At 41.1% G+C, this 26815-nt stretch overlaps 1 protein-coding gene across 8 annotated transcripts in view; it reads left to right on the plus strand.

Moving 5' to 3' along the window:
* Positions 1 to 26815, plus strand: part of THSD7A (thrombospondin type 1 domain containing 7A) — a 308047-nt gene that overhangs the window by 248902 nt on the left and 32330 nt on the right. For all 8 annotated transcript variants that reach the window (XM_060685655.2, XM_060685658.2, XM_034401949.3 and 5 more), the window contains one exon: positions 19503 to 19681. In XM_060685655.2, coding sequence (XP_060541638.1) covers positions 19503 to 19681 — 179 coding nt within the window. The remainder of the gene's footprint in view (positions 1 to 19502; positions 19682 to 26815) is intronic.

Below are 26815 nucleotides of genomic sequence, written 5' to 3' on the forward strand. Positions count from 1 at the left end.
TCTGTGAGCTATTAAGGAAGGTGGGGGCTGCTTTCTCCCTCTAAGAAAACATGTTTCTCCATTTCTCATTCAGGAAAATATATTCTTTTTAATATTTCTCAAAATATTTCATTCTTCTAGGAGAGGGGTGGGTGCTAACTTTCTACAATTGATGCCATGTTACTATGCCATATTATCATGAGAGAGAACTAAAACAAATTGGAAGGAGGATCCACTTATTATCAGTGAGCAATCATGTGCCTTGCCCACTCTGAAGCAATGCAAGAGTCTCCTGTCCCAAGGGTGCTTTTTCAAGAGGCAACTGGACTTTCTGGAAACCAAGAAAGTCCAGTTGCCTCTTGAAAAAGCACCTTTGGGACAACCATGACCTGGATGACTGAAGAATCCTGATAGACAAGAGACTTCTGTGCTCAGTGAACTGACAAAGTGCAGTTTCCCACCCAGGAGAAGCAATCATTAGATCCATTTGCACCACTTAAAGATACCAGCTGGTCTTACTCACCTAACAAGATATCCTTAGGTAATCATCCCGATTTAAGGAAAGACCACATGCCCTCAGAAAGGCAGTAAAAAAATCAGACGGAATGCCAAGTTTGCATCCTGCCTCTCAGCCATTTCTTCTATGGCTATGCCAACCTTTCTCTAAATAGCTTACCCAACTGTGTTGGAAGTATACTCCAAAAAGCTTAAAACAACCCTTTAACAATCTTTAAGAAAGTCAAGCCCAGGAATAAAAGTACCACAAAAAACTCGGGGAGGGGGGGGGAGGGTGGACTCCGGAGAAGCTCAGTCTACAGACAGAAAGTCTGGGCATAAGGCTTACAATGTATCAAGCTTAACCCAGAAGCAGTTTCTGAAAACACTTAAAGCAGCAGGGCAATTAAGATAAGGATTAGGCTAGAAATACAGCCATATCAGAATGTTTCTTTCCTGCCTTCCTTGCAGAATTAGCCCTGTAAAGTGAGAAAAGATTTCTTCCAACAACTGGTTTTCCGAACTGCTCAGAAAATTAACATCTGATTTGGGAGAACTGGTACAAACTGGTAGCAGTCCACCTCTGCTTGTGGTTGTAAACAGAGATGACCTTATAGATACTTTGTCCCAACCTATGAAAAAAGTGTAAAGGTTATCTATTGAATTACACATGAAAATCAAATAGGAGACCTTGAGGATGGCAAGAATGATGGGGTTTATTCATTTCTCTCATACTTGGTTCATGGTCTCTCAGTTCTACTCATAACTAATTGACACATCCATAATCTTTTGAAAGATAGCCCAGTCCCTGTGATTATCAGAGCACAGATAACCAAGGAAGAACTTTCTCTGTCCTATAAATGCATAGTTGACTTACTATCCTAGGCTGGAAAAAGGCTATTCAGGTTGCTTAGGCAATTTATGCCTCCAGTAATAAAAATGGATTAATGATGATCCTTTAGAAGGAATAGCAGCCCTACAATACACATTAAAAATCGCATGCCTCTGATATGTGCAATTGCCACTAACCTCCATCTTCCACTGCAGATATAAAAAGCATTAAACCAAATCCAACAAGTATCCTGTATTATATCTCAAAAAAGATAGCACATGAGATTAATATAAATTCTATTTCTCAGCAATTGATGTCTATTTTGTCTATTGATGTCTATTTGATGTCTATTTTTAGTAGAATCTTTATATTTGACTGTAATGATTTATTCCAGACTCTTTTTACTACTGGTGTTGATGCTGACAGAAGAGAGCCAGTATTTACATTAAATATTGAATTGAACACTGGAGAATATTGTATAGTATTCGTTTTGTTCATTTATTTTTTAATATAGACAAAACATTGTCAGATGCTTGCATGATTTGTCATTTCAATTTCTACATAACCATGTAATTTTGGGAACAGTTTTGGAATTGGAGACTACAGGGCCTTAAATTGTATGATGTATCCGTCTATGACTTCAAATTCAGAAGCTGAAGATCTTGAATAGACTGTTTTTCATCCTGTAGCACAGGAACTAATTGAAATGAGGGGTCCCCATGCCACTAAGGAGAGAGAAGTTCAAACTTTGTGTGATAATATTTTATCTGCTATTTTGATGAACTTGATACACCACAGGGCTGGTAACAGCAAAATGAACTACTTCAATACAGGACAAGGATTAATGAATTCAAGTTATAAAAATATAGATTTTAATTGCAGGAAAAAGGGGGGAAATCCTAACAGTAAGAACAGATCAACCTTAGAATCAACAATCTGGAGAGGTGGTGGGCTTCTCTTCTTTTGATGTGGTCATGTAGAAGTCAGACAGATATTTGCTGGGATGGTTTACCTTGGATGCCTACCGTAAACCATGGTTTAGTTACTTGATAATCTAGATGACATTTTCCAAAGCCATGACATTATTCCTTTTGAAAGCAAGCATCCATTAAATGTGGTGGGTGGATGAAGTGGATCATCTTTACTTTATTGCCTTCTTGGCTATGCACTCATAAAGGTAGAATCTGATTGCTAAAATAATTCTTCTTCTCCTTCTCCTTCTTCTTTTCCTTCTTTTTCTCCTTCTCCTTCCCCTTCTCCTTCTTCTCCTTCTTCTTCCTCCTCTCCCTCCTCTTCCTACCCTCCTCCTCCTCTTTCTTCTCCTTCTCCTTCTCCTTCTTCTCCTTTTCCTTCTTTCCAGCATACTGCTGCCGCATCTGCCATCATTGTTGCTTAGAAGCAAACTATTTCCACTGAAATTTATGTTTGATTTTTTTATTTGTCTTGAACTGCAATCTTTTAAAAGAAATTTCCTTAGCCCATCTTTGAGTATCTCGGTGTTTCATAGTTGTAAACAATTCCAAAGTTCTTTTTTTCCCCTAGATATTATTCTAGCAGCCTTACAGATGTTTCCATTGTTTTAGAACCAAATGATGGCAGACACTTTTTATCACGGTAGTCCAAGATCATGATGTTTAATAGGGCAATTGGGAATTAGGTGTATCATCTCTTGTAACTCTTTTTATGGTCAGCACTCAGATGCAACAGTAAGATTTAATGTTTTTACAGGTCATAATGCCCTTCTTAATTTGTGTCAGTCTGTTTTTAAGGCCTTAGGCACATTCAACCAGTCCAGAATGGCTTGTCAGCTGCCTTATTAGTGTGAGATTATTTTCCCCTTTAGCATTAATTAAATGAGATACATTGATTTGTGCTGACTCTACACAATTTTGTGTGGTTGCAAGGCTTAAGCAAGAGATTAGAGGAGAGTATTGGAAAATGCTTCCAGAGCAGCTGTTGGGAATATCCATGTGAATTTCTTATTTTATTGCTTGTGCTTTGAGTAATAATTTTTGGATGCTCTAAATGATTCCATATGGTTGCAGGCAACACTATATTTAACGTTTTAAAATGTCTTTTAATATATTATCCTAAGATTATGAGACAGGAAGACAAAATAAAATAGAATATATTTTAGTTGTTTGCCTTGCAATATGCCTTACACAATATGTAAAATTATTTACCCAGTTGTTTTTAATAGTATGTGTTCTGTTATTAGCCATTTCAAATATTTTATAAAGTCATTGATGAAATAAATAAATATACAATGAATCAGAACTAATGCTATTATACCTGAATACTCAGTTAAACAATTCCTTGTTTCTGTGTCCTACATTGCTATTAATTAAAAGATAGTTTTTATTTGAATCAATGGAACATGACTCTAAAAAGGCATAGAATATGTAGTAAGGATATTATTCCTTCCTTCCTTCCTTCCTTCCTTCCTTCCTTCCTTCCTTTCCTGTCCCCCTTCTAGGCAGTTGATGTAGGAGTTATTTTAAAAAGAATGTACAGTTTCCTTTCTTCACCGTACATGTTAGGTCTAGCAGAATTTTTTAAAAAACAAATCAGTGCATCTCCATTATACAAATCTTGTAAACTTAACAACATCAATATTATCATACATCAAATAAGAGCTGTATCCACAGTGAATCAGAATTAGAACAGAAAGAGCATAAATTGTCTATGATAAAGTCATATTCTGGCATGGAATGAATTTAGTTGAAATCACTTGGTCACCTTTCTTTGCAAATAAAAATTTGGACAAGTTGGAAATATAAACAATGCAAGTTATTACTCTATTTATCTTACATCTAATAGACCATTCAGATAAATGAGCTTGTATTTAGGGAGTTAAATAAATTATGTAGTACTATTTTGTTAAAAAATGTTCTAAGAAAATTCCAAAGAAATCATTCAGTTATTTTCATACTGCAACTCTCAAATTTCTAGCACAGCAGTCAGAAGTGGTAAAATCTTGGATATACAAGTTTTAGCATGTCTGGAAACAGCCAAACTGGGGAAATTGGAGAGAAAAGACAATACAGTCTTAAGAACCTCAGATATTTAGATCATTTTGTCAAAAGTGCTGTATTTCTTAAGACAGACTTGATTGATACCATATTCTAATATTTCAATTCACAAGAGAGATTCTGTTGCCATTTTGTCTAGTGTTACCCCTTCTAATTTCTCCATATGTCATAACCTCTGACTTGTCCATCGGCATGAAAAACTAGGGTAGCCTCTCTTCAGAAAAGAAGAGACAAAATTGCTGATGCAGAAGATCAGTTGCTGTATGCCATTGAAGCCTTGGAGGCTAATCCTAAGAACAAGATAAAAGACATGCCATAGTTCAATTCATCATTTTGTGGACTCTTGTGACAGACTCATGAATACAAATACTGTCAGGTGGATTGTAAATACCTTTGAAAGTCAAAGAAAATACAAGAAGTCTTATCCTTGTCTAAACCCTGGAAAATCAGTTGTAAGACAGAAGATCAGTATCTTAAACATGGGGTTCCATAATTTCTACCTCATATTTCTATAAATCTTTGTTCATAGAAGTGGATTTCAATTGTTCTTTATAAGGTTGCTGTGTCTTTTCAGAATGTGTCCAGCTTTATATAGGATTATGTTTGTACTGTTATGTTATTTACAGGGCCCAGGTTTGCCTTTGATGTAGGAGTGATATAAAAGATGCAAAAATAAAACAATAGAGTGATGTTTTGTTTTTCTGTGGAAAGATTAACGTCTACTTCTTTGGTTTCTTCTTTTTATTATTTAGAAAAGTATCCCTTTAATGTGCTTGGATAATTGCTATTGACCTTTGCCTTTCTATTAGATGCTGCTGATAAGATGAGCTTTTCTTTTGATTCTATCCAGCTTCATTAGGGAAAAGAATAATAGTGAATGATGAAGTATAAAATACTTCATAGTCACTGTCTAAATTACATGAAAAGATACTCATTTGAGATGCTCTTTTGTAGGTTCTGAAGCATCTCTGCCTTGTTATTGTCAAGGACATGTAAGATGTACAAGGGCAGGCATATGAATTTTACCATGTTTCCTACTCATTTAAGTGAGTGTCCAGCTATTATTTAAAAATCTGTCTCCTTTTCGTCTTGCCTTACTGCAATCCATTATTTTAAGCAGTTAATTCTAAGCTTCCAAACACACTGCTTGTTTGTTTCATCTAAAGTATGCACACTCACGTAGACACAGATGTACACACACATCATTATGTACATAAACAGGACAGACAGGTGAGTAGCTGTTTTATCACATCCTGATATTCCTTACTGAATTATATTTTCATAGAGATATCTAGCACAGCAAATTATTTGGTATAGAAGATGGCTGACATATTTTAGAGATGGGGATATAGATTTTTCTTTCAAAATTTGCTTGGTATTTATAAGCCATCTTCCTCCCCCCCCCTCCATTATAGCTGATTTTTTTAACTGACTAATATTCCATTTAAATTAAATGTTTGCTTTATCCCTCTGCTAAGCTATCAATATACATTGTTTGCCATCTTCTTACCTACTTCTGAACCTACAAACCTCCTTACATGTCCAATTCTCTGATTCTTCTGTTCTAACTTACTTTCTGTCTGTCCTTTATTTCTCAGTTTCCATGGTTGCATATATATATATATACAGTTAATTTTCACCATAAATATGGAAAGACATTTGGCCAAAGAATGAGAGATGTATGATAATTCACCAAATGTAGGGAATTTAACACCAGAAAGTTAGAATTAGATGTACTTTCTACAGCAATAAAGACCTAACCAATTTTGCACTGCCCAAATTTATCACGATGCCCAGTATATGCCTCATATTACTATTTATAATTGCTCATATTGTTGATGGTGTAGTGTTCTTTACTATGCAATCAACTGCTGGTTTGCTTAGAAACCAATTCCAATCTTAACAATTTGCAGAACTCCTATTTCAGCAATTATTTGAATGAACCATACTGGCTTGAGCTAATGAGAATTGGTTCAAAATCTCTGAAAACAATCTGCAGGAGCTGTCAAAAAATCAAGATGACAGTCACAACCACATGATGAAATCAATGTTCTTTTTTGTGTGTGCACCACAATCCTACTAGGTGCCCTGCAGAAATTGAAAGGAAGGAAATCAAACTGGACATTGAAAGTGTTGGGAATTTCCTCTCAAATTCTTCCTGGAGGAGACCAGAAGCGGGGAGTTAATTTATTTTAAGGGGAGGTGTGTGTGTGTTTCTTTTCACTTTTTTTAAAAAAGGTCTTTCATACATTTGCTTACAGGACTACACGGTTTATCCACTTTGAGCAGCTTTTTGACTGATCCATACAATATTGTATTGTTACTTAACAGTCAATTCCTGATAAAAAAATAGAATAACAAGAAATTATGTGCTGAGAACCTTTTTGAATTTCACCACAAACAAATTATTTTATTTATTTCAAATGAGGCATTAAAATCTGCCTTTTTCAATATGAAGGACTTTAAAAGTAGGATTTGGCCCTGAATTTTAAAAAAACCATGGTTGATTTGTCACTAAATATAATGTCAAAACTCAATATTTAATATGTATTATTGTCCTTTAAATCTGTTTAATGAGACAATTTTATGATGATGCATTATAATTGCAACAAAATTTAGTATCTAATATTTAGTATTAGTTATAGAAGTCACTACAAATCACAGAATTTAGTGAGTGTATTTTGTCCTTGTCCAGGAGGTTTGCAGTCATATAGCACTATCACATGTTGACTTTTTTTTTTTTAATGCATTAGTGTATTTCTTTACGCCAGATACTCAGCTTTTTGGTTCCTGATTGCTCTTGTTAATCACAAGACGAAAATAGATCTATATAATCCTCTCAGGAGGAGGGTCACCTTCTTGAGAAAACAGCAAAGCTAGTTATTAGCATGGAAACATTATTATTATTATTATTATTATTATTATTATTATTATTATTCATATTTCTATGCCGCCCACTCTCCGAGGACTCTGGGCGGCTTACACCAAAGACAGTATACTAAATAGCATATTGCCCCCAACAATCTGGGTCCTCATTTTATTGTATGTGGCCTTCTTCTCTTCCATTTTCCAGTAAGCAATCAGGTTAATCTAAGCCTGGAACAGCAATTCTATGGCAATTAATGCAACAGATGTGTCAATTTCTCAACAAGCAAGAAAAGAATACAGGGAAAAGAAATACCTGTTGGCAGGTTCTAACTTATGCACCAGAGAAATGAAAAAGAAGCAGATAAGGAAAGAAAGAATTTTAAAACAGCTGCAGGCTTTGCATAGGAAACGGAGTGGGCTCTGGTCTGTGACGATGTTTGAAGCAAAACATTTGAGATGTATCCTGCAGGGGCTGCAAGACTCAAACAGAACATGTAATGCTTCAGTTAAGCAATTGTGTAGAGAAATGCCAAGTCTATGCAAATTCCTGCTACTGTATTATGCTGAGCCTTTTTTTTTTTTTAATAGTGCAGATTTAGCTAACAAAAATAAGCCTGAGGAGATAACTGGTATATACTGATTTTTCCATCTTCGTGGATATATAGTTTTTCATCTTCAGTCTCCTGTAACTGATATAATGGCTGGGATTCCGTATATTTTTCCTGCAGCCTGTTTACTTCAGTTTATTGGAGTAATCATTTAAACCAATGTTGTTGAACCTTGAAAACTTTAAGATATGTGGACTTCAATTCTTCGAATTTCCCAGCCAGTATGTTAACTGACGAGATCTGGGAGTTGATGTCCACTTACCTTAAAATCACCAAAAACTTTTCTTATGATTGTAGGTTTAGTATACAACTCTACAAATTCCAAATAAAATACTTAATTACTGTTTGCATATTAGACAATGATCCTGAAATAAATAACATAGCCTTCCTTAATTAGTACCTTCCACACCTCATGGATTACAAATACCATTTTGTTATATTGTTCCTTTTATAATAAAGGGATGGGCAAGATCTAAGTTCTCTTCTCCTCCCTAAATTTTCTGCACTTTGGATTTTACAAACAAAAAACAAAAATAAAAATCCACAATAATAATAATGTAGGCATCAAAACCAGTAGCTATCATTCGTGTAAGACTTGAAGGCTACCTAGTCAGATCACCTTAAATGAAACATAGGATTGTGTGAGAAGTGTAAGGAAGATTTGTGCATGTATATGTGTGTGTATGCCTTTGAGTTGACTCCTGATGACTACTGGGACACGTCCGTGACATTTTCTTGACAAGATTTTCAGAAATTGCCATCATCTGCCTACAAGTTGATTGACTTCGTGCCCAAGATGGGGTTGAACTCTCTATCTGCCAGTTTCTAGTCTGATACTTTAACCTCTGCTCTATGTGGAATATTGGCTTCACGAATTAAGGCAAATATACATGTTCCAGGATAAAGATGCAAAACCAAATTTGAGTTGGTCACTGGCTTCCACATAATTAATGGCAAATAGGAAAAGCATGCATGATGTTATGAATTTATTAATAGTCTTGTAATGAAGAGTAAAAATAGAAACAATTAAAAATAGATTAGCTTGTTTTTTTCTTAAATCAAGGTATAATTCGAATTCAGTTCAATTTTGACTTCTAGAAGCCCATAGAGAAATTTTTCCATTGCCTTAAGAACAGAAGTGTTCTTGCTGGATTTTTCCAGTTGAATTCCTTTTTCGTAGAAGACCTTTGTTTTCTGAAATTGGAACTAAAGTGGGTGACCCACAACATTGTTTTCTATCATCAGCTGCTTCGTGTTTGAAATAGCTTATTGTGTACTGGCAGATTAGATGCGCTCTTTGCTAACCTAAATTAATAATCCTTCTGAATGCCTTTCCCTGGATTTGATCATGATGTTGTTTGGAGGAGTGAGCATCTGTTTCAATTCAAGGCTTCGGGCTGCATTTTCATTCTGCTTCTGTGGTTCTGCTGACCTACAATTACATGTGCCCGTTATCCAGTCCAAGGACACCCATGCGTCATCTTGTGTTGTTCTCAACCAAGTTGTTCTTAATCACCATTTCTATGCCAGTGGACCTTTTGAAGGCCATTGAAAAATTCTGCATTTTTTTCAACAGTCCTTATTCAGACTGATAAAAATAGAAATTGCTAGTGAAATATATTTTAAAGGAGAAGAAAAGTAATGTGGCATTGGGTGGAATTTGTGTATGTGAACATGCTGCCTTTCTCTGTGCAATATTTTCTCCAGCAATCTGCTGCTTTTCTGCCTTCCCTTGCTTCAATTAAAGCCACCAGATTTTTTTTTTTAGAGTAAGAAGTATGAATAACCTGGGAAGATTAAGATTTGTGAAAAGATGCAGCAGCAGTAGCACTCACACATCCAAAGATTAAGTAATTTCAAAAATACCATCAAGAGAAATCTGAAATAAGATTACTAAACTCTCTGAGACTAAAGTAGACATTTCTTTCTCATCAGAAGAAAATGTTTCAGAAATTGCAATGCAAATTTCTGACTGCTCTAGTTCTTTTACTGCAGTAGCAGGCACGTTAAGAGTTTCTACAATAACTCTCACAGAGCAAAGCTTAAATCACATGGGACATATTTAACATGCATGAATTAAAAGGCAAGTGCTATGAAGTGCAGAGTGACAGTCATATATTTGCTTCATATTATTTATTTAAGCAATTTTCCAAAGTAGGAAGCAATTTTCATGTCACTTTTCAGAGAGATTTTTGTGAGATGCAATTAGCAAAAATAGAAAGCAGCACCAATCTAGTTAAAATTAAAAGGCCTTTTTTTAAAACAGGATTTTGTCATAAACTGAGTCAAAACAAAATAGACCCCTGTTCTGATGATGACGATGTTTACCAGTTGAAATGCCACGAACTAATAAAAGCTGCTCATGGCCATTTGGGCAATCTCAAAAGGCTTTGAGATTAAGAGGGAAAAAAAATAGTGCAGCGGATGACCATTCAAATATTTAAACTCTATGGAATAAATTTTCATCTGCAACAAAATGTTGCTATATTTCCCCACATATGCAGAGTGCACAATAAAAAGAATTTCAAACTGAACTTTCCAATCCATTTTTCCTTTTTCCCCTGCAAATTGATATTCAGGATGTGGCTGATCCTCTTAAAACTGTTGTTTGTTGTTGTTGTTGTTGTTATGTTTATGTTTATGTTTGTTTATGTTTATGTTTATTTGATTTGTATACCGCCCTACTCCCGAAGGACTCAGGGCGGTGAACAGCCAAGCAATAAAATACATAAATACACAAAATTTAAAACCAGATAAAATCAAATTAAATCATTTTGGCCCAGACAGATTAAAACACCCCAATAATTTAAAAACAGATTAAAATTTACATATTAAAAGAGGGAGGAGATTAGGCCAAGCCCGCTTGATGGAATAAAAAAGTCTTCACAGCGCGGCGGAAGGTGCGCAGATCCGGAATCCTCCGTATCTCTGGGGGGAGCTCATTCCAGACGGTAGGTGCCCCCACAGAGAAGGCTCTCCCTCTAGGGGTCGCCAGCCGACACTGTTTGGCTGATGGCACCCGGAGGAGTCCCTCTCTATGAGAGCGTACTGGCCGGTGGGAGGCTATTGGTGGTAGTAGGCGGTCCCATAGATAACCAGGTCCTAAGCCATGGAGCGCTTTGAAGGTGGTAACCAAAACCTTGAAGCGCACCCGGAAGACCACCGGGAGCCAGTGCAGCTCGCGCAGGAGAGGTGTCACATGGGAGCGCCATGATGCTCCCATTACCACCCGCGCGACCGCACTCTGCACCAGTTGGAGCCTCCGGGTGCTCCTCAAGGGGAGCCCCATGTAGAGAGCATTACAATAGTCCAGGCGGGAGGTGACGAGGGCATGAGTGACCGTGCGTAACGAGTCCCGATTCAGAAAGGGACGCAACTGGTGAATCAGGCGAACCTGATAAAAAATCCTCCCGGTCACGGCCGTCAGGTGCTCTTTTAAAGACAGCCGTGAATCCAGGAGGACGCCCAAGTTGCGAGCCCTCTCCGTGGGGGCCAGTGATTCGCCCCCAATAGTCAGTGATGGCGTCAACTGACTATATCGGGACGTCGGAAACCACAGCCACTCGGTCTTGGATGGGTTGAGCCTGAGCCTGTTCCTCCCCATCCAGATCCGTACGGCCTCCAGGCACCGGGACATCACTTCAAGGGCATCATTGGGGTGATCCGGGGTGGAGATGTACAGCTGGGTGTCATCAGCGTACTGATGGTACTCCACCCCGAAACCACGGATGATCTCGCCCAGCGGCTTCACATAAATGTTGAACAGGAGAGGCGAGAGGACCGACCCCTGCGGCACCCCACATATGAGACTGCGACCGGTCAGAGAGAAAGGAGGAGAACCACCGCAACACAGTGCCTCCCACCCCTAACTCTTCTAACCGGTGCAGCATGATACCATGGTCGATGGTATCAAAAGCCGCTGAGAGATCTAACAGGACCAGGACAGAGGAGCACCCCCTGTCCCGAGCCCTCCAGAGATCATCAACCAACGCGACCAATGCCGTTTCCGTGCTGTACCCGGGCCTGAAGCCCGACTGGAACGGATCCAGATACGTCGTTTCATCCAGGTGCTGGGAGAGCTGTTGCGCAACCACACTCTCAACAACCTTCGCCACAAAACGAAGGTTGGAGACTGGACGATAATTTACCAACATTGCCGGGTCCAGGGAAGGCTTCTTGAGGAGAGGCCTCACCACCGCCTCTTTCAAGGCGGCAGGAAAGACACCCTCACCCAACGAAGCATTTATAATCCCCTGGAACCAGCCTCGTGTCACCTCCCGTGAAGCCAGCACTAACCAGGAGGGACACGGGTCCAATAAACAAGTGGTCGCGTAAAGTCTACCCAGAATCCTGTCCACGTCCTCAGCGGTCACAGGATCAAACTCATCCCAGATAACATTCTCAAAACCTGCCCCAGTCCCTCCCCCTGAGACTACCCAGTCAGAGTCCAGATCTTCCCGAATCTGAGTGATTTTGTCATACAGATATTGAACAAAATCCTCAGGTCTACCCTCCAAGGGGTCCTCCCGCACTTCCTGGTGGAGCAGGGAGCGGGTCACCCTAAACAGGGCGGCCGGGCGATTATCTGATGACGCAATAAGAGCAGCAAAATAACTACATTTCGTTGCTTTTATCGCCACTAGGTAATTCCTAATATGAGATCTTACCAGTGTCCGGTCAGATTCAGAGCGACTGGCCCTCCAACTACTCTCTAGGCGTCTTTTCTGGCGCTTCAACTCCCTCAGCTCCTCAGTAAACCAAGGAGCTAAATGAGATCGGCGCCGGGTCAGAGGCCACAAAGGCATGACCCGGTCCAGAGCTCCAGCGGCCGCCCTATCCCAGGCGGCCACTAGGTCTCCAGTCGAGGCATGTGCCAGAGACTCAGGGAATGGCCCAAGCTCCATCTGGAACCTATCAGGTTCCATCAGGCGCCTGGGGCGGAACCATCTTACCGGCTCCGCCTCCCTGCGGCAGGGTGTAGCGATTCGAAGGTCGAGACGAAGGAGAGAGTGGTCAGACCATGACAAGGGCTCGGTGACTATATCCCCTATCTCGAGATCACTCAACCACTGTCCAGAGACAAAAACCAGATCCAGCGTGTTTCCCCCCGTGTGGGTAGGGCCATGAATTAACTGGGTCAGGTCCATAGCTGTCATGGAAGCCATGAACTCCTGAGCTACCTCAGACGCCTCGTCCACGGATGGCAGGTTGAAATCCCCCATGACCATAAGCCTGGGGATATCAACTGCCATCGCAGCGATGACGTTGAGTAGCTCGGGCAGGGCTGCTGCCACGTGGCAGGGAGCCAGGTACATGATCAGCAAACCCATCTGAACCCCGTGGCCCCATTTCACAAGGAGGGATTCACAGCCGGTCGTCTGAGGGACAGTGGCCTCCCTCGGTTTCAGATCTTCCTTAATGATAACCGCTACCCCCCCCACCCCTCCCCTGTGACCTCGGCTGATGGAAAGCAAGGAAACCTGGAGGGCACATTTCAATGAGGGGAACCCCCCCTCCAGGCCCAACCAGGTCTCCGTAACACCTGCCAGGTCCGCACCCCCCTCCTGAATAAGATCACAAATGAGGGGGGCTTTATTTACTACGGACCTGGCATTGCACAGCATCAGCCGAAGGCCCGGGCCCTGAGGGTCTATGCAACCTGGGAGACGGGTGGAGCTTTGGGGGCCGGAGCACGCCATTGCTCGTAAACAGCAAGTGCGCGCTCCCCTAACATGATATGGCCCCCTGCTCCCGCCATATCTACCTCTCCCACCCACAGTATTGATATTCAAAACACTATCCGGTTGAGCTCTAACCCCCCCCTCGATCCCGGGCCCACCCACCCCCCCCACCGTGCTTGTGGCCAGACCCAACCCCGACCCTCCCCCTTGTGGGTTTTCCCCCAAACCCACAACCTGAGTTCTAATTTGACCCTCCCCCTCCCTGAGACCCCTTAAAAATTTAACTAAAAAATTTGATAAAAAAGCCCTCAACCCCCTAGTTTTCACATGCCACCTCTCTGGGTCCCAAAGCCCGTCATTGAGGTGGGCCCTCGATAACGATGAGGGCCACATCTGCGAGAGGGGGGAATCTCGCAGTGCAAGAAGATCCGCAGTCGTGTACATCTCCAAGATGCAGCAATGGAGGCACGGAGCTCAAACAGGGGACTTCACAAAAGATGTAACACAGCCATTTGTTCATTAATGTACTATTGGTATCTCTACTGTCCTCCCACGACAGTAGGAGGGTCCTGATTATCTCATCCAATGGGAACGGCCTCCGGCCTGCCCTCTCACGGCAGGGCCCCCAAGGGGCCGTAGATCGAAAAAAACTTCTCCGACAGACGAGACTCATGATGTAATAAAGGACCCCTCAACAGTTGCATTAATTGGCTGACCCATGGTCAGAGGAAGAGTTTATCAGTCTATCAGTCAGTCAGTGAGTCACTTCAGGGGCAAAGATGGGAAATCCTTGGCATAGTCTTACACTCAAGATCACATCCGAGTAAGTCCCGATGAAAAAGGGGGGGAAGAAAGGAGGGGGAAGAAGGGAAAAGGGGAAGAAAGGGGGGAGAGAGAGAGGACTCACTCAGGGCAAATAATGAGCCCATTTAGGCGGACACAGTACCCGGGAGGGGGAGGAAAAAGGGCTGGTATCCATACGAGGGAAAACCCTCTGTCACCCACCAGCCCTATTTTCCTCAGTTCTTCCAGACCCCAGCCTCCATTAAATGTCACAGGAGGCCTCCAGGTCCTCTGCAGCCACCAGGATATTCCGAGGGGGGGTCTCTCTTCTCCAATCCCAAGACCCGTTTATACTCCTCTCAGTTTCTGAGTGGGTTAGGTGGAAATTCAACGGGCTGCCACCACTCGCTGCCCCAAAGCCATTCCTCCTCCTTCATCTTCTCTGCCAATGCCTCTGGGCTTATCCAGGGGCGAGGGAGGGCTTAAAAAACCCTCGCCCCGAGCTCCACTGACTGAGCCCGCCACCGCGATGATAAGCCACCATATCTCCGCTCTCTGCGCTGCTCTGCTCTCTTTTCTCACCCTTCTCCACTCCAGCAGCGCTTCCATTCTCAGTTCTCCTCTCTCGGTTCTCGCCCGATAAGCCACCATGCCTCAGCTTTCGGCTCCGCTCTCTGCTCCCCTCCAGCAGGGCCTCCGCTCTCGGCTCTCAGCTCTCTCAGCAGCGTCGGCAGCGTCGGAGCGGCACAATTTCCACTCTCCCTTGCCGCTTCCGACTCCAGGAACGTCCAGGGGCGAGGAAGGTCTCAAAACCCTCGCCCCGGACCCATCTGACTAAACCAGGGGTTGCTGATGGTCGAGCTCCCCTGTAGTACCCCCTAAGGCCCCGAAAAGTCCTCCATCTCACCGCAGCGCTTCACCACGCGACCGCCATCTTGCGCATGCTTTCCAGCTTCCAGCATTATACCATGTTAGAAGCTAAAAATGAACATCTGAGAAACCAAGGGGAGATATCAACATATCCCGAGGAGCTGAGGGAGATGAAGCGCCAGAAAAGACACCTGGAGAGCAGTTGGAGGGCCAGCTATTCTGAATCTGACCGAACACTGGTAAGGTCTCATATTAAGACCTACCTGGTGACGATAAAAGCGGCGAAGTATAATTATTTTGCCGCTCTTATTGCGTCATCAGATAATCACCCGGCCACCCTGTTTAGGGTGACCCGCTCCCTGCTCCACCAGGAAGCGTGGGAGGACCCCTTGGAGGGTAGAGCCAAGGATTTTGTACAGTATCTGTATGACAAAATCGCTCAGATTCGGGAACACCTGGACTCTGACTGGATAGATTCAGGGGGGAGGACAGAGGCAGGTCTTGTGAGTATTATCTGGGAAGAGTTTGATTCTGTGACGCCCGAAGATGTGGACAGGATACTGGGCAGACTGAGCGCAGCCACATGTTTACTGGACCCATGTCCCTCCTGGTTGGTGCTGGCCTCTCGGGAGGTTACACGAGGCTGGCTCCAGGGGATTATAAATGCTTCTCTGAGTGAGAGTGTCTTCGCCGCCGCCTTGAAAGAGGCGGTGGTGAGGCCTCTCCTCAAGAAGCCTTCCCTGGACCCAGCAGTGTTGGCAAATTATTGTCCAGTCTCCAACCTCCACTTCGTTGCGAAGGTTGTTGAGAGTGTGGTTGCGTGACAGCTCCCCCAGTACCTGGATTAATCGTCGTATCTGGATCCGTTCCAGTTGGGCTTCAGGCCTGGGTACAACACAGAAAGTGCATTGGTCACGTTGGTTGATGATCTCTGGAGGGCTTGGGACAGGAGTTGTTCCTCTGTCCTAGTCCTATTAGATCTCTCAGCGGCTTTTGATACCATCGACCATAGTATCATGCTGCACCGGCTAGAGGAGTTAGGGGTGGGGGGCACCGTCCTACAGTGGTTCTCCTCCTTTCTCTCTGACCGGTCACAGTCCGTGTTGACAGGGGGGCAGAGGTCGACCCCAAGGCCCCTTGTATGTGGGGTGCCACAAGGGTCGGTCCTCTCGCCCCTTCTGTTCAACATTTATGTGAAGCTGCTGGGTGAGATCATCCGTGGTTTAGGGGTGAAGTACCATCAGTACGCTGACGACACTCAGCTGTACATCTCCACCCCGGACCACCCCAACGATGCCCTTGAAGTGATGTCCCGGTGCCTGGAGGCCGTGCGGATCTGGATGGGGAGAAACAGACTCAGGCTCAACCCATCCAAGACCGAATGGCTGTGGTTTCCGACATCCCGATATAGTCAGTTGGTGCCATCACTGACTATTGGGGGTGAGTCATTGGCCCCCACGGAGAGGGTTCGCAACTTGGGGGACTTTTTATCAGGTCCGCCTGATTCGTCAGTTGCGTCCCTTTCTGGATCGGGACTCGTTAAATACAGTCAGTCATGCTCTCGTTACTTCCCGCCTGGACTACTGCAATGCTCTCTACATGGGGCTCCCCTTGAGGAGCACCCGGAGGCTCAAGCTGGTCCAGAACACGGCCGCGCGGGTGGTTATGGGAGCGACGTGGTGCTCTCATGTGACCCCCCTCCTGTGTGAGCTGCACTGGCTCCCGGTGGTCTTCCAGGTGCGCTTCAAGGTTTTGGTTACCACCTTTAGAGCCCTCCATGGCTTAGGACCTGGGTACCTACGAGATCGCCTTCTGCTACCAATAGCCTCTCACCGACCAGTACGCTCCCATAGAGAGGGGCTTCTCAGGGTGCCGTCGGCCAAACAGTGTCGACTGGCGGCCCCCAGGGGGAGATCCTTCTCTGTGGAGGCACCTACCATCTGGAACGAGCTCCCCCCAGAGATACGGAGGATCCCGGACCTGCTCATGTTTCGTCGTGCTCTCAAAACTTTTTTATTTCAGCAGGCTGGCCTGGCCTAACTCTCCTCTTTTAAATTTTTAATTCGTTTGATTTTATAAATTGGGTGTTTTAATCTGTGTTTCGGCCAAAATATTTAATAATTTTAAGGGACTTTTAATATTTGTATTATCTGTATTTTATCTTGGCTGTTCACCGCCCTGAGTCCTTCGGGAGTAGGGCGGTATAGAAATTTAAAAAATAAAAATAAAAAATAAATAAATAAAATATTCCAGGCAACCTTAAATATTTTAAACTTTAGCAGATATTGAAGTTGCCTGGAATGTGCTGATACTTCCCTTTGGTTCCTCAGATGTCCACTTTTAGCTTCTAACATGGTCCAAGGTTACCATCTGTGCAGGGACATCATACCTATAGCACCATGTTAGTATAAATACATGCACATTTCTAAAAAGACAAGGATTTAGACTCTCATGATAAAAGAGGCTTGTTTGATCATCCTAAGTGCCCAATGCTTAGCTTAACAGTATTAACATCACCTTTAAAATGTTGTCAATTAGAACAAGCCACTTGCTAATCCTTCAAAGGAATTATTCTCCATCTAATACACAGGGTAAATGGCTGTTTATCTGGATGTAGTAGATCAGTCTTTTTTTACAGTTTGAATAGTGCATGCAAAGTGCGAAACCTTACTAGTTTTAAGAGGATCAAGCACATTTATATGAGTGAGTAGGCAAATGCATATCATTGATAATCCTGTCTGGAGTGGGAAGAGCAGAAAAATAGAGCAGCAACCTCACTTGGAAGGTATTTTTATTCACATGTAGCTGTGGAGACAAATGGAAAGGGAGTGGTGTAATGAGAGGCAGGGTGTCAATTACATTCCAGCTGTCAGAAAAGCAGAACTGGAGATATTGGAGGAGCAGAAATTCTAATAAGATACCATGCAGGTGCCCAGATTTTATTTTGGCATTGTCTCTGGAGATGTGTATCAGCTTCTCCACTGAATTTTAATAAAACTTTAATGATGAAGGAATTTTTTCACTAAGAAAGTCCTGTCAAATCAGAGTTTGGATCCTAAAACCACAGAGGATGGGAAATTTTGACAGCTGTGGTCCCAGCACGTCAGAGGGCATCAGATTGTGAAGCCTGCTGTAAACAAACTGTCAACTGGACAGGAATAGCCAACACCTCTGAAGACAAGCTCAGGATCCAAAAAGATCTTGACACACTTAAACAATGTACCCTATCCAACAAAATGAATTTTAATGTGGAGAAAAGCAAAGTTTTATATTTAGACAGGAAAAATCAAATGTGTAAGTACAGATTAGGCGAGACCTGGCTCAGAAACAGTAACTGTGATAGGGACCTTTGAGTCTTAGATGATCACTTGAATATGAGCCAGCAGTGTGCAGCAGCCACCAAAAAGGCTAATACAATCCTGGGTTGTATAAACAGGGGGATAGAATCAAGATCATGTGGAATATTAGTACCACTTTATAAAACCCTAGTAAGACCACACCTGGAATACTGCAAATAATTTTAGTCACTATACAAAAAAAAAGATGTTGAGACTTTGGAAAAAGTTCAGAGAAGAGCAGCTAAGATGATCAAATGCCTAGAGACTAAACAGACTAAACAGCTGCAGGATTTGGGTTTGGCTAGTCTAAAGAAAAGAAGAATTAAGGGCAATATTATAGCAATATTCCAGTATTTGAAAGGCTGCCACAAAGAAGAGGGGTTCAAATTATTCTACAAAACACCAGAGGGCAGAAACAATGCTTGGAAATTAATCAAACAGAGAAGCAACCTTGAATTAAGGAGAAATTTCCTAACAGTGAGGACAATTAACCAGTGGAACTGCTTGCCTTCAGAAATCATGGGCACTCCATCACTGGAGCTTTTTAAGAAGAGACAAGACAGTCACTTATCTGAAATAGTATAGGTTCTCCTGCTTGAGCAGGGGACTGGACTAGAAAATCTCCAAGGTCCCTTCCAGCTCTATTCTATTCTAAGGAATAAAGCAATTGTGTAGCTCTTAGAATTCTAGAATCTGGTGTCAGCCAATGCAATTGTTCCAAAATAGATGCAGAACATTACTCTAAGGTGAGGGTGACCAGTTTAGCTGACTATTAGAGGAGTTGGAGAACTTGCAGAGACCAATATCAATTATATGTCAATGGAATAAAATCTTCATGTTCCATAGGAGTACCACTTGCTAAGGTCAATATCAAAAGAGAGCAGTAACTTTCATGCATGGCTTTTGTGCTTATGGGAAGCACCCACTTGTGAAAAAGAGTGTGGGATGAGAAAGACATTAGGTGTGGCCCAGCTAGGCTTGTAGTTGTCCTGAACTGTCCACTTCTCTTCACCCAGGCTACATTGAGGAGGCTTGCATCATTCCATGTCCATCAGACTGCAAACTCAGTGAGTGGTCCAATTGGTCTCGCTGTAGCAAATCGTGTGGGAGTGGAGTGAAAGTCAGGTCTAAATGGCTCCGGGAGAAGCCTTACAATGGTGGAAGGCCCTGCCCTAAACTGGATCATGTGAATCAGGTAAGTGATCTCTATGTCCTCATCATCAGTATTCCCTTCCCAAGAATGAGACTTGCTTCTCATTAAAATACCTATGTAACAGCATTTCTTAACCTTGGGAACTTTGCACGGACTGCAGCTCCCAGAATTCTCCAGCCAGTGTGCTAGCTGGGGAGTTCTGGGAGTTGGAGTCCAGACATCATAAAGTTGCCAAGCTTGGAAAGCACCACTATATAGGATCATATTATATGGAGCATCCAATAGAGAGCTAATTATTTTTATTGCCTAGAAGATCAATGTCATTGAATATCTCTTTTTAATGTCAACAGAGGCAGTATTGTTGACTTACATTAGAGCTGCAAATCGTGTAGATTAATCAATGTTTTGCCTAACTGACTAGCTAAAATGATCTCTACTTTTGTTAAGTAGAACAAAACATACATACAAAACATGTCTATATAATATATAAAATCTGATGATGGTGTTTCTCCATTACTCTCACCCCTAACTAAAAGTATTTTCTGAGATTATTATTACTGATAACACCATCTAAACACGACTTCAGTCATCAGTGCTATTATTCAATGCAGATAAAATTAAATAGGCATTAAAACTTATTAACTAATACTCATTTAATTACAGTGTAGGAACAGCCCTTCTTGGTATCACTTCACTGCCATTCCAAGGAAACATGATTTTAATTGGTTTTGTAAACCAATTATGAGCGTTTATTTTTGTGTAAAATAATGTGAGTGTCCATGTAAAAGAGAAAGGGAGAAATCTGATATCTAAACAGAGGGAAATTGCAGTGCTGTGTTGAATTTCCAAAATACACTTTAATAATTCTAGATTGGACCCTAATTTAGGTCCCTGTAATAGATTTCCTGAGTAAGTGATTCATAACATAGTCAAAATGTTAAAGCATGGCAATACTGTTTCTCCTTGTGCAAAGCAGTTGAATAGGGGGAAGTCGCCTTTGTATGTCTCCTCAGTCCTCTTTTATGTCCATCTTGAAGGTTGATTAATTTGCATATTGTTCAACAAGTGAAATGTCCAGGTTTATATTTCCATAAAATTCCCTTTCATGTAGGAGAGAGAGGGATAAATAGAGGAGGCACTGTTAGCCATTCATGTACGTTTGTTAAATGTCTTTGTGTTGACAATTTGCAGGCTGAAAAGGAAACGGCTTCCTGATTTGATTTTCCACTTAAGGGAATGTAATTAGTTCTAGTTTAGAAGACAGTAAGTGTTAAATTAATAAAGCAACATTGTAACTGAATGTAATATGAAACGCCATCCAAAAGTGAGATAGTATGGAGAAAGAAATATTTCAATAGAATGACTTCAAAAACATTTTTTTTACTTTCAAATTGCATACTTAATATTGAGAATTGAAGTATGTGCCAGATATCAAAGTAATGAACAATTAGATGGACACATATTGAAGTTTTCTAAGGTTTATTTCTACAACTCTACTGCCCTCTCGTGGCAGAACAGTATATTGTTTATTATAAATTTAGATTTATAATAATAAATTATAAATCTATTTTTTATAATATAACAAAATATAATTATAAAAATTAATAATAATAATTTTTTTATTAGAAAGGTTCATCCCTATTAGCCTTTGTAAACTTAATACCTTCCAAATTTCATTTTACTTACCGGTAAATTCTCAAACAGTATCAGCCAATGGCTGTGCTGAATCAAAATAGCAATAGCACTTAGATTTATATACCGCTTCACAGTGCTTTACAGCCCTCTCTAAGCAATTTACAGAGTCAGCATATTGCCCCCAACAATTTGGATCCTCATTTTACCCACCTTGGAAGAATGGAAGGCTGAGTCAACCTTGAGCCTGGTGAGATTTGAACTGCCAAATTGCAGGCAGCTGGCAGTCAGCCGAAATAGCCTATAGTACTGCACTCTAAGCACTGCGCCACCATGGCTCATTGTAGATAGATCAATAGATCTAGAGAGTATCTAAAAACTGATCCAGATTCATATTTCAGTCTCTCATTGCTCTAATATTTAAGTGTTTTCCCAGAATATATTTCTAAGTATATGAAAATTGCAATTTCAAAATTGCAATAGTCTAATAATAATAATAATAATAATAATAACAACAACAACAACAACAACAACAACAACAAACAATTATAACAATAATAATAATAATAATTTTATTTCTATACCGCCCCTCTCCCGAAGGACTCGGGGCGGTGTACAGCCTATTAAAACAAAAAATATACAAATATCAAAATTTAAAATTATTAAAAATATTACACAATTTCAGCCCAGATTAAAACCCCCAATTTAAAACTTCCAATTTAAAATAATTACATAGTTAGCCCTGCCTGGTGAAACAGTAGGGTCTTAAGGGCACAGCGAAACACACGGAGATCGAAGATCTTGCGTATTTCCAGGGGCAGTTCGTTCCAAAGGGCAGGAGCTCCCACAGAGAAGGCTCTCTCCCTGGGTTTCGCCAGCCGACATTGCTTGGCCGACGGCACTCTGAGGAGTCCCTCTCTGTGTGAGCAGACTGGCCGGTGGGAGGCTATTGGTGGCAGAAGTCGGTCTCGCAAGTAATAATAATTTTTTATACTTTATACTGAGAACATACTATTTAGTGAAACTAATGTAAGATGGAATTCAAAACAGAATTTGGCAAGGAAATAGTTATGGGCATCTTTGTTTAGATCAAAAGGATACTTAAAATGAAATGAATGAAGTATCTAGATCTGTGTTTCTCAAATTTGGCACTTTAGGATGGGTGGACTTCAACTCCCAAAATTTCCCAGCTAGCCATGCTAGCTTCCCGATGCCAGCAGAGTAAGTCTGGGATTTGAAGTCTGTACAGCTTGAAGTAATAAAGATTGAGAAACGCTGCTTTAGTGAAACGGAGTAATCACATCCCCACATAGATTCATCTCCTAGTGTGTTTTGTGAGAAGATCCAGGACAGTGGCTACAATGAAGAACAGTGGAAATGTTTCTCTAAATTAGTTACACAAATCTATGTAGCTTTCCAAAGAGATAAAAGACTTTTAAGTTTCACACATGGATGGAAAGAGAAGTATGGAGATAGCACAAACCCCAGTAGATCAATGCAGTATGCCTTTCTTGTGTCACATCCTTTTTTTTTATAGCAATAGATCACACAAAGAAATTTCTGCTGCAGCAATTGTAGCAGCAACATTTTAAAAGATATCTCCAAATCATGAGAAAATGGGGCGATTGTGTACCTACTGCACTGAAAAGTGTTCAGAGATCTTGAAAGCTTAGATTATTCGTTAAAGTCTCCTTTTGTTAAATCTGTAATTATTCTCTAACTCATGGCAGAGCCAGGCTGCAGAGAAAATATAATTAACTTGTCCTACCTCCAGTTAAAAGAAATCAAGTTGTAGACAACCCTGTGACTGTAGTGAAAGTGGTGGACAGAGACTGTAGCATCCTTTGAAAGGGAAAAGTTAGGGTTAAAACATGATACATGGCTGAAGAGCAATTTTGATTAATTTATATATTCATTAGGAACTTTAATTTTTATGTTTCTAACATGCTTCTTATTTAACCTAAAAAGTAGGTGACTCTAATTGTAAAGTGGCAAAAAGCAAAGGGAATGCAATATACAATAATGGCAATTTTTTTTAAGCATTTAAAGAATATTTTTTATTATTACTGCTAAATTTCTGACAAGAAGCAAATAAACATATTTATAGCTAGTTGTAATTCAAATCTGAAAACTGGAGATTTTTAAATTTTTTATTTATTATTAAATTTATTTGCCACCCATCTCATTGTGGGGCTATTCTGGCCAATTTACAACAGTAGAAGGTAAAATGATAAAAATAAAAATATAATAATAAACAATGAAACCTAAAATAAAAAAAGTACAGCAATATGAATTAAAAGACGGTAGAGAAGGAAGCAGGGTGCCTGGGGGAGGGGGGAAGTGGGTTTTGCTACCAATCTAGAACAGGGCTGTCAAACTCCCGGCCCGGGGGCCAGACGCGTCAGGCGCTGGCCATGCCCACGCCCATTTTGGCAAAGGGGAACAAAGTCCCAATACATCACATGACACCACCGTGACAATGTGAGTTTGAAACCCCTGATCTAGAAGCCACCTCCAGTGTGATATTCCCCCATTGGGTCCCCAGGCGAACTGGCAATACCAGTTCTTCAGACTCTTACAGATGGACAGAAGTATGGTGCGGGGTGGGTAGGAGTGGGAAAGAGACTTCACCCCAGGGGGCAGGATGTTTCAATGCTATGGAAGAGAAGACTCTACTCCTGAATCCCGCCAGCCAGAGTTCCTTGACCAATGGGATCCACAAGCGGCCTCCTCTGCTTGCGTCATGGGACAATCTTGTCCTAGCGGGATGAGGCGGTTCATTAACTAACCTGGATTCATGCCAAGGAGGGATCATAAATGAACTGAATTGCTTCTGAATTGAACTAGAAGCAAACCGGTAGCCAGTGCAGGTTGCAGAGCAGCAGTGTAACATGGGCTACTCTAGGAGGACTCAAAGACTGCTCAGGCTGATACAATCGGCAACAACTGAAGCTTCTGAATGCTTTTCAGGGGATCCAAAAGTGATAGTTGCTGTTTTCTGAGATTCGCAATCCAGACTTTTTTTTTCCTCTAAAGCTTTTAGAAACCATATTATTCATGTCTATCTGTCTTCTCAAACATTGATTTCTTTATCCAAGAATCATATAAATAGGGTAGTTTTAAAATATTTTGTTTCAAGTCTCAATTCCATGTTGTTTCAAATAAGACAGACTTGCAGATTCTCACAGTATAAACCAGAGGTGGGGAACTATGGCCTCTTTATGACTTTATGACAGCTGGCTCAGGAATTCTGGGAGTTGAAGTCCACAAGTCATAAAGGGGCCATAGTTCCCCACCTCTGGTATAGATGGAGAACGGCCTTTAGGGTTGTCCATCTGAGAGAAAGGAGAATAAAAAAGGGAAGATGACAGCCACAAGGCAGCCATGTGTTGAAACCCTGTCCCTTTTACACATGGCTTCCTTCTTTTTTTGATCTCACCCTCCAAATCTGATGCACCCCAGGATGCTGGGAGAGCAGCTTCTATTATTGCAGAACCAAGTGAGATGGAATCTAACAGAAATCCAAGGCAACAGGTTCAAAAAAGAAGATATGGGTGTGTTTTTGGAGTATGAAACAAACCAATAACTTTTACAAAACACATTTATGGAATAAATGTGCTTCCAACATGTATTGGAAAAATATTTTTGGAGCTGTAACATACTGTGCTCTTCTGTTATTGAATGTTTTTTTTTTCATGGAGCATAGCAAATAAAGTCTCCAAAAGCATTCCTGTTCTCTATTAAAATCCAATTGGAAATGTTCTTAGCCTTTGAGAGCACCTCTTGTGTGAAAGTTAATTATCGAATAAGCTAAAAAAGGATATAGCCAGAAAAGCAGTATTACCTGTATCGCTTTTCACCCAATACAAATAGTCCTTGACTTACAAGAGTTCATTTACTGACCATTCAAAGTAACAAAGCACTGAAAAAAAGTGGCTTGTGACAATTTTTCATACATTGCAGCATCCCTATGGTTGCATGATCAAAATTCAGATGTTTGGCAATTGACTCATATTTATGACAGGTGCAGTGTCCTAGGGTCATACGATCACCTTTTGCAACCTTCTGACAAGTAAAGTTAATGGGGAAGCCAGATTCACTTAATAATTGTGTTATTAACTTAACATCTGCAGTGTTAACTGTGGCAAGAAAGATCATAAAATGGGTCAAAACATGGTCATAAGTCACATACTACCTGTACTTTGAAAAAGTAGCATAGTTCGATATAAAATGTTATAAGCAAAACCCCACAAATAATCTATGTTTACAACAACCATTCCTTATTAGGAGAATCAGTTTACCACTTTGAAGCACCTGCGTTTTTGTGAATATGCTTTGCTTCCTAACTATTCTTTTTATTTACCTTGCTCATTCCCTTGTGCTCATCGTCAACACCTGTTCCAGGCTCAGGTAAGAGGCCGTGAAACAGATGCAAAACCATCACGCATGCTTCTGGATGAGATTTAATTACTGTGTGCAGTGTTTGTCTTTTGTTTAGCTTTCCTTTGGGTCTATCTAAATGCTGATTTAAAATATTTCTGTGTTTATATTTGTCACCTTTTTTTGCTAGGCAGAAATGGGAGGGCGAGATGCAATCATATAACTGGGGTGAAAAATTGATTGCATTATTATTAGTCATTACTGCCTTTGATAGATGAAGATGATCCACGAGGAACCTATTGGAAGAATGCTCTAATGCAGGTGTCTCCAAACTTGGCAACTTTTAAGACTTGTGGATTTCAATCCCCAGAATTCCTCAGCCACCCATGCTGCCTCCAGAATTCAGGGATTTGAAGTCCTTGAGTCTTAAAGTTGCCAAGTTGGGAAACCTCTGATCTAATGGCTGTGTGTCCTTCCTACTCATATGACTAATTTTAGTATATAAGATTCAAAATGCCTCTTTAACAAGATGACCTAATCAGGATGCTTCAGTCACACCCAATCTTCACTGAGAACTGACCAGAAGGAGTTGATGATAACACTGTACAAGTGCAATTATTTAATCTGTTCTGAAAAGCCAGGAAAGTTGGTAGGTTTGCATATACCCTTTGTTTACAACTAAGAATGTTTTCATCTCTTTGCAGCTGGCCTCCATTTTCTATTCCACTTATCCCATTTGTACCTGTTTAAAAATACTAGTTATGGTGGCAAAACATCATGCATATAGAATTTCATCTGAGTGGTGAGAACAAAGCAAAATAAAATAAAAATACCACCAAATTCAGACTGTTACATCCAATCAGGTCTTGAGGGACGGATCACATTATTTACATTTAGCCAATAGCTAATTTAAGTGCAATCTCTATACCAAATTAGAGTTTGTTGAATCCAAGGCCATATGGAAATATAATGTAGTTATGACCATGACTCAATCCAAGGCTACATATAAATCCCTACCCTGTGATTTAATGGCAGGAATAATGATATCCAACAGAATGATGATGATGATGAAAACTTGATCTCAATGAGTTTTAGCCAGGGGTGGGTTCTACTTATCTTTACTACTGGTTCGCAATGGGGCCGCGCGTGTGTGCTTGCTTTCCT

The sequence above is a fragment of the Pantherophis guttatus genome, chromosome 4 (assembly GCF_059756535.1).
Source record: "Pantherophis guttatus breed Tessera chromosome 4, ASM5975653v1, whole genome shotgun sequence".
NCBI lineage: Eukaryota > Metazoa > Chordata > Lepidosauria > Squamata > Colubridae > Pantherophis > Pantherophis guttatus.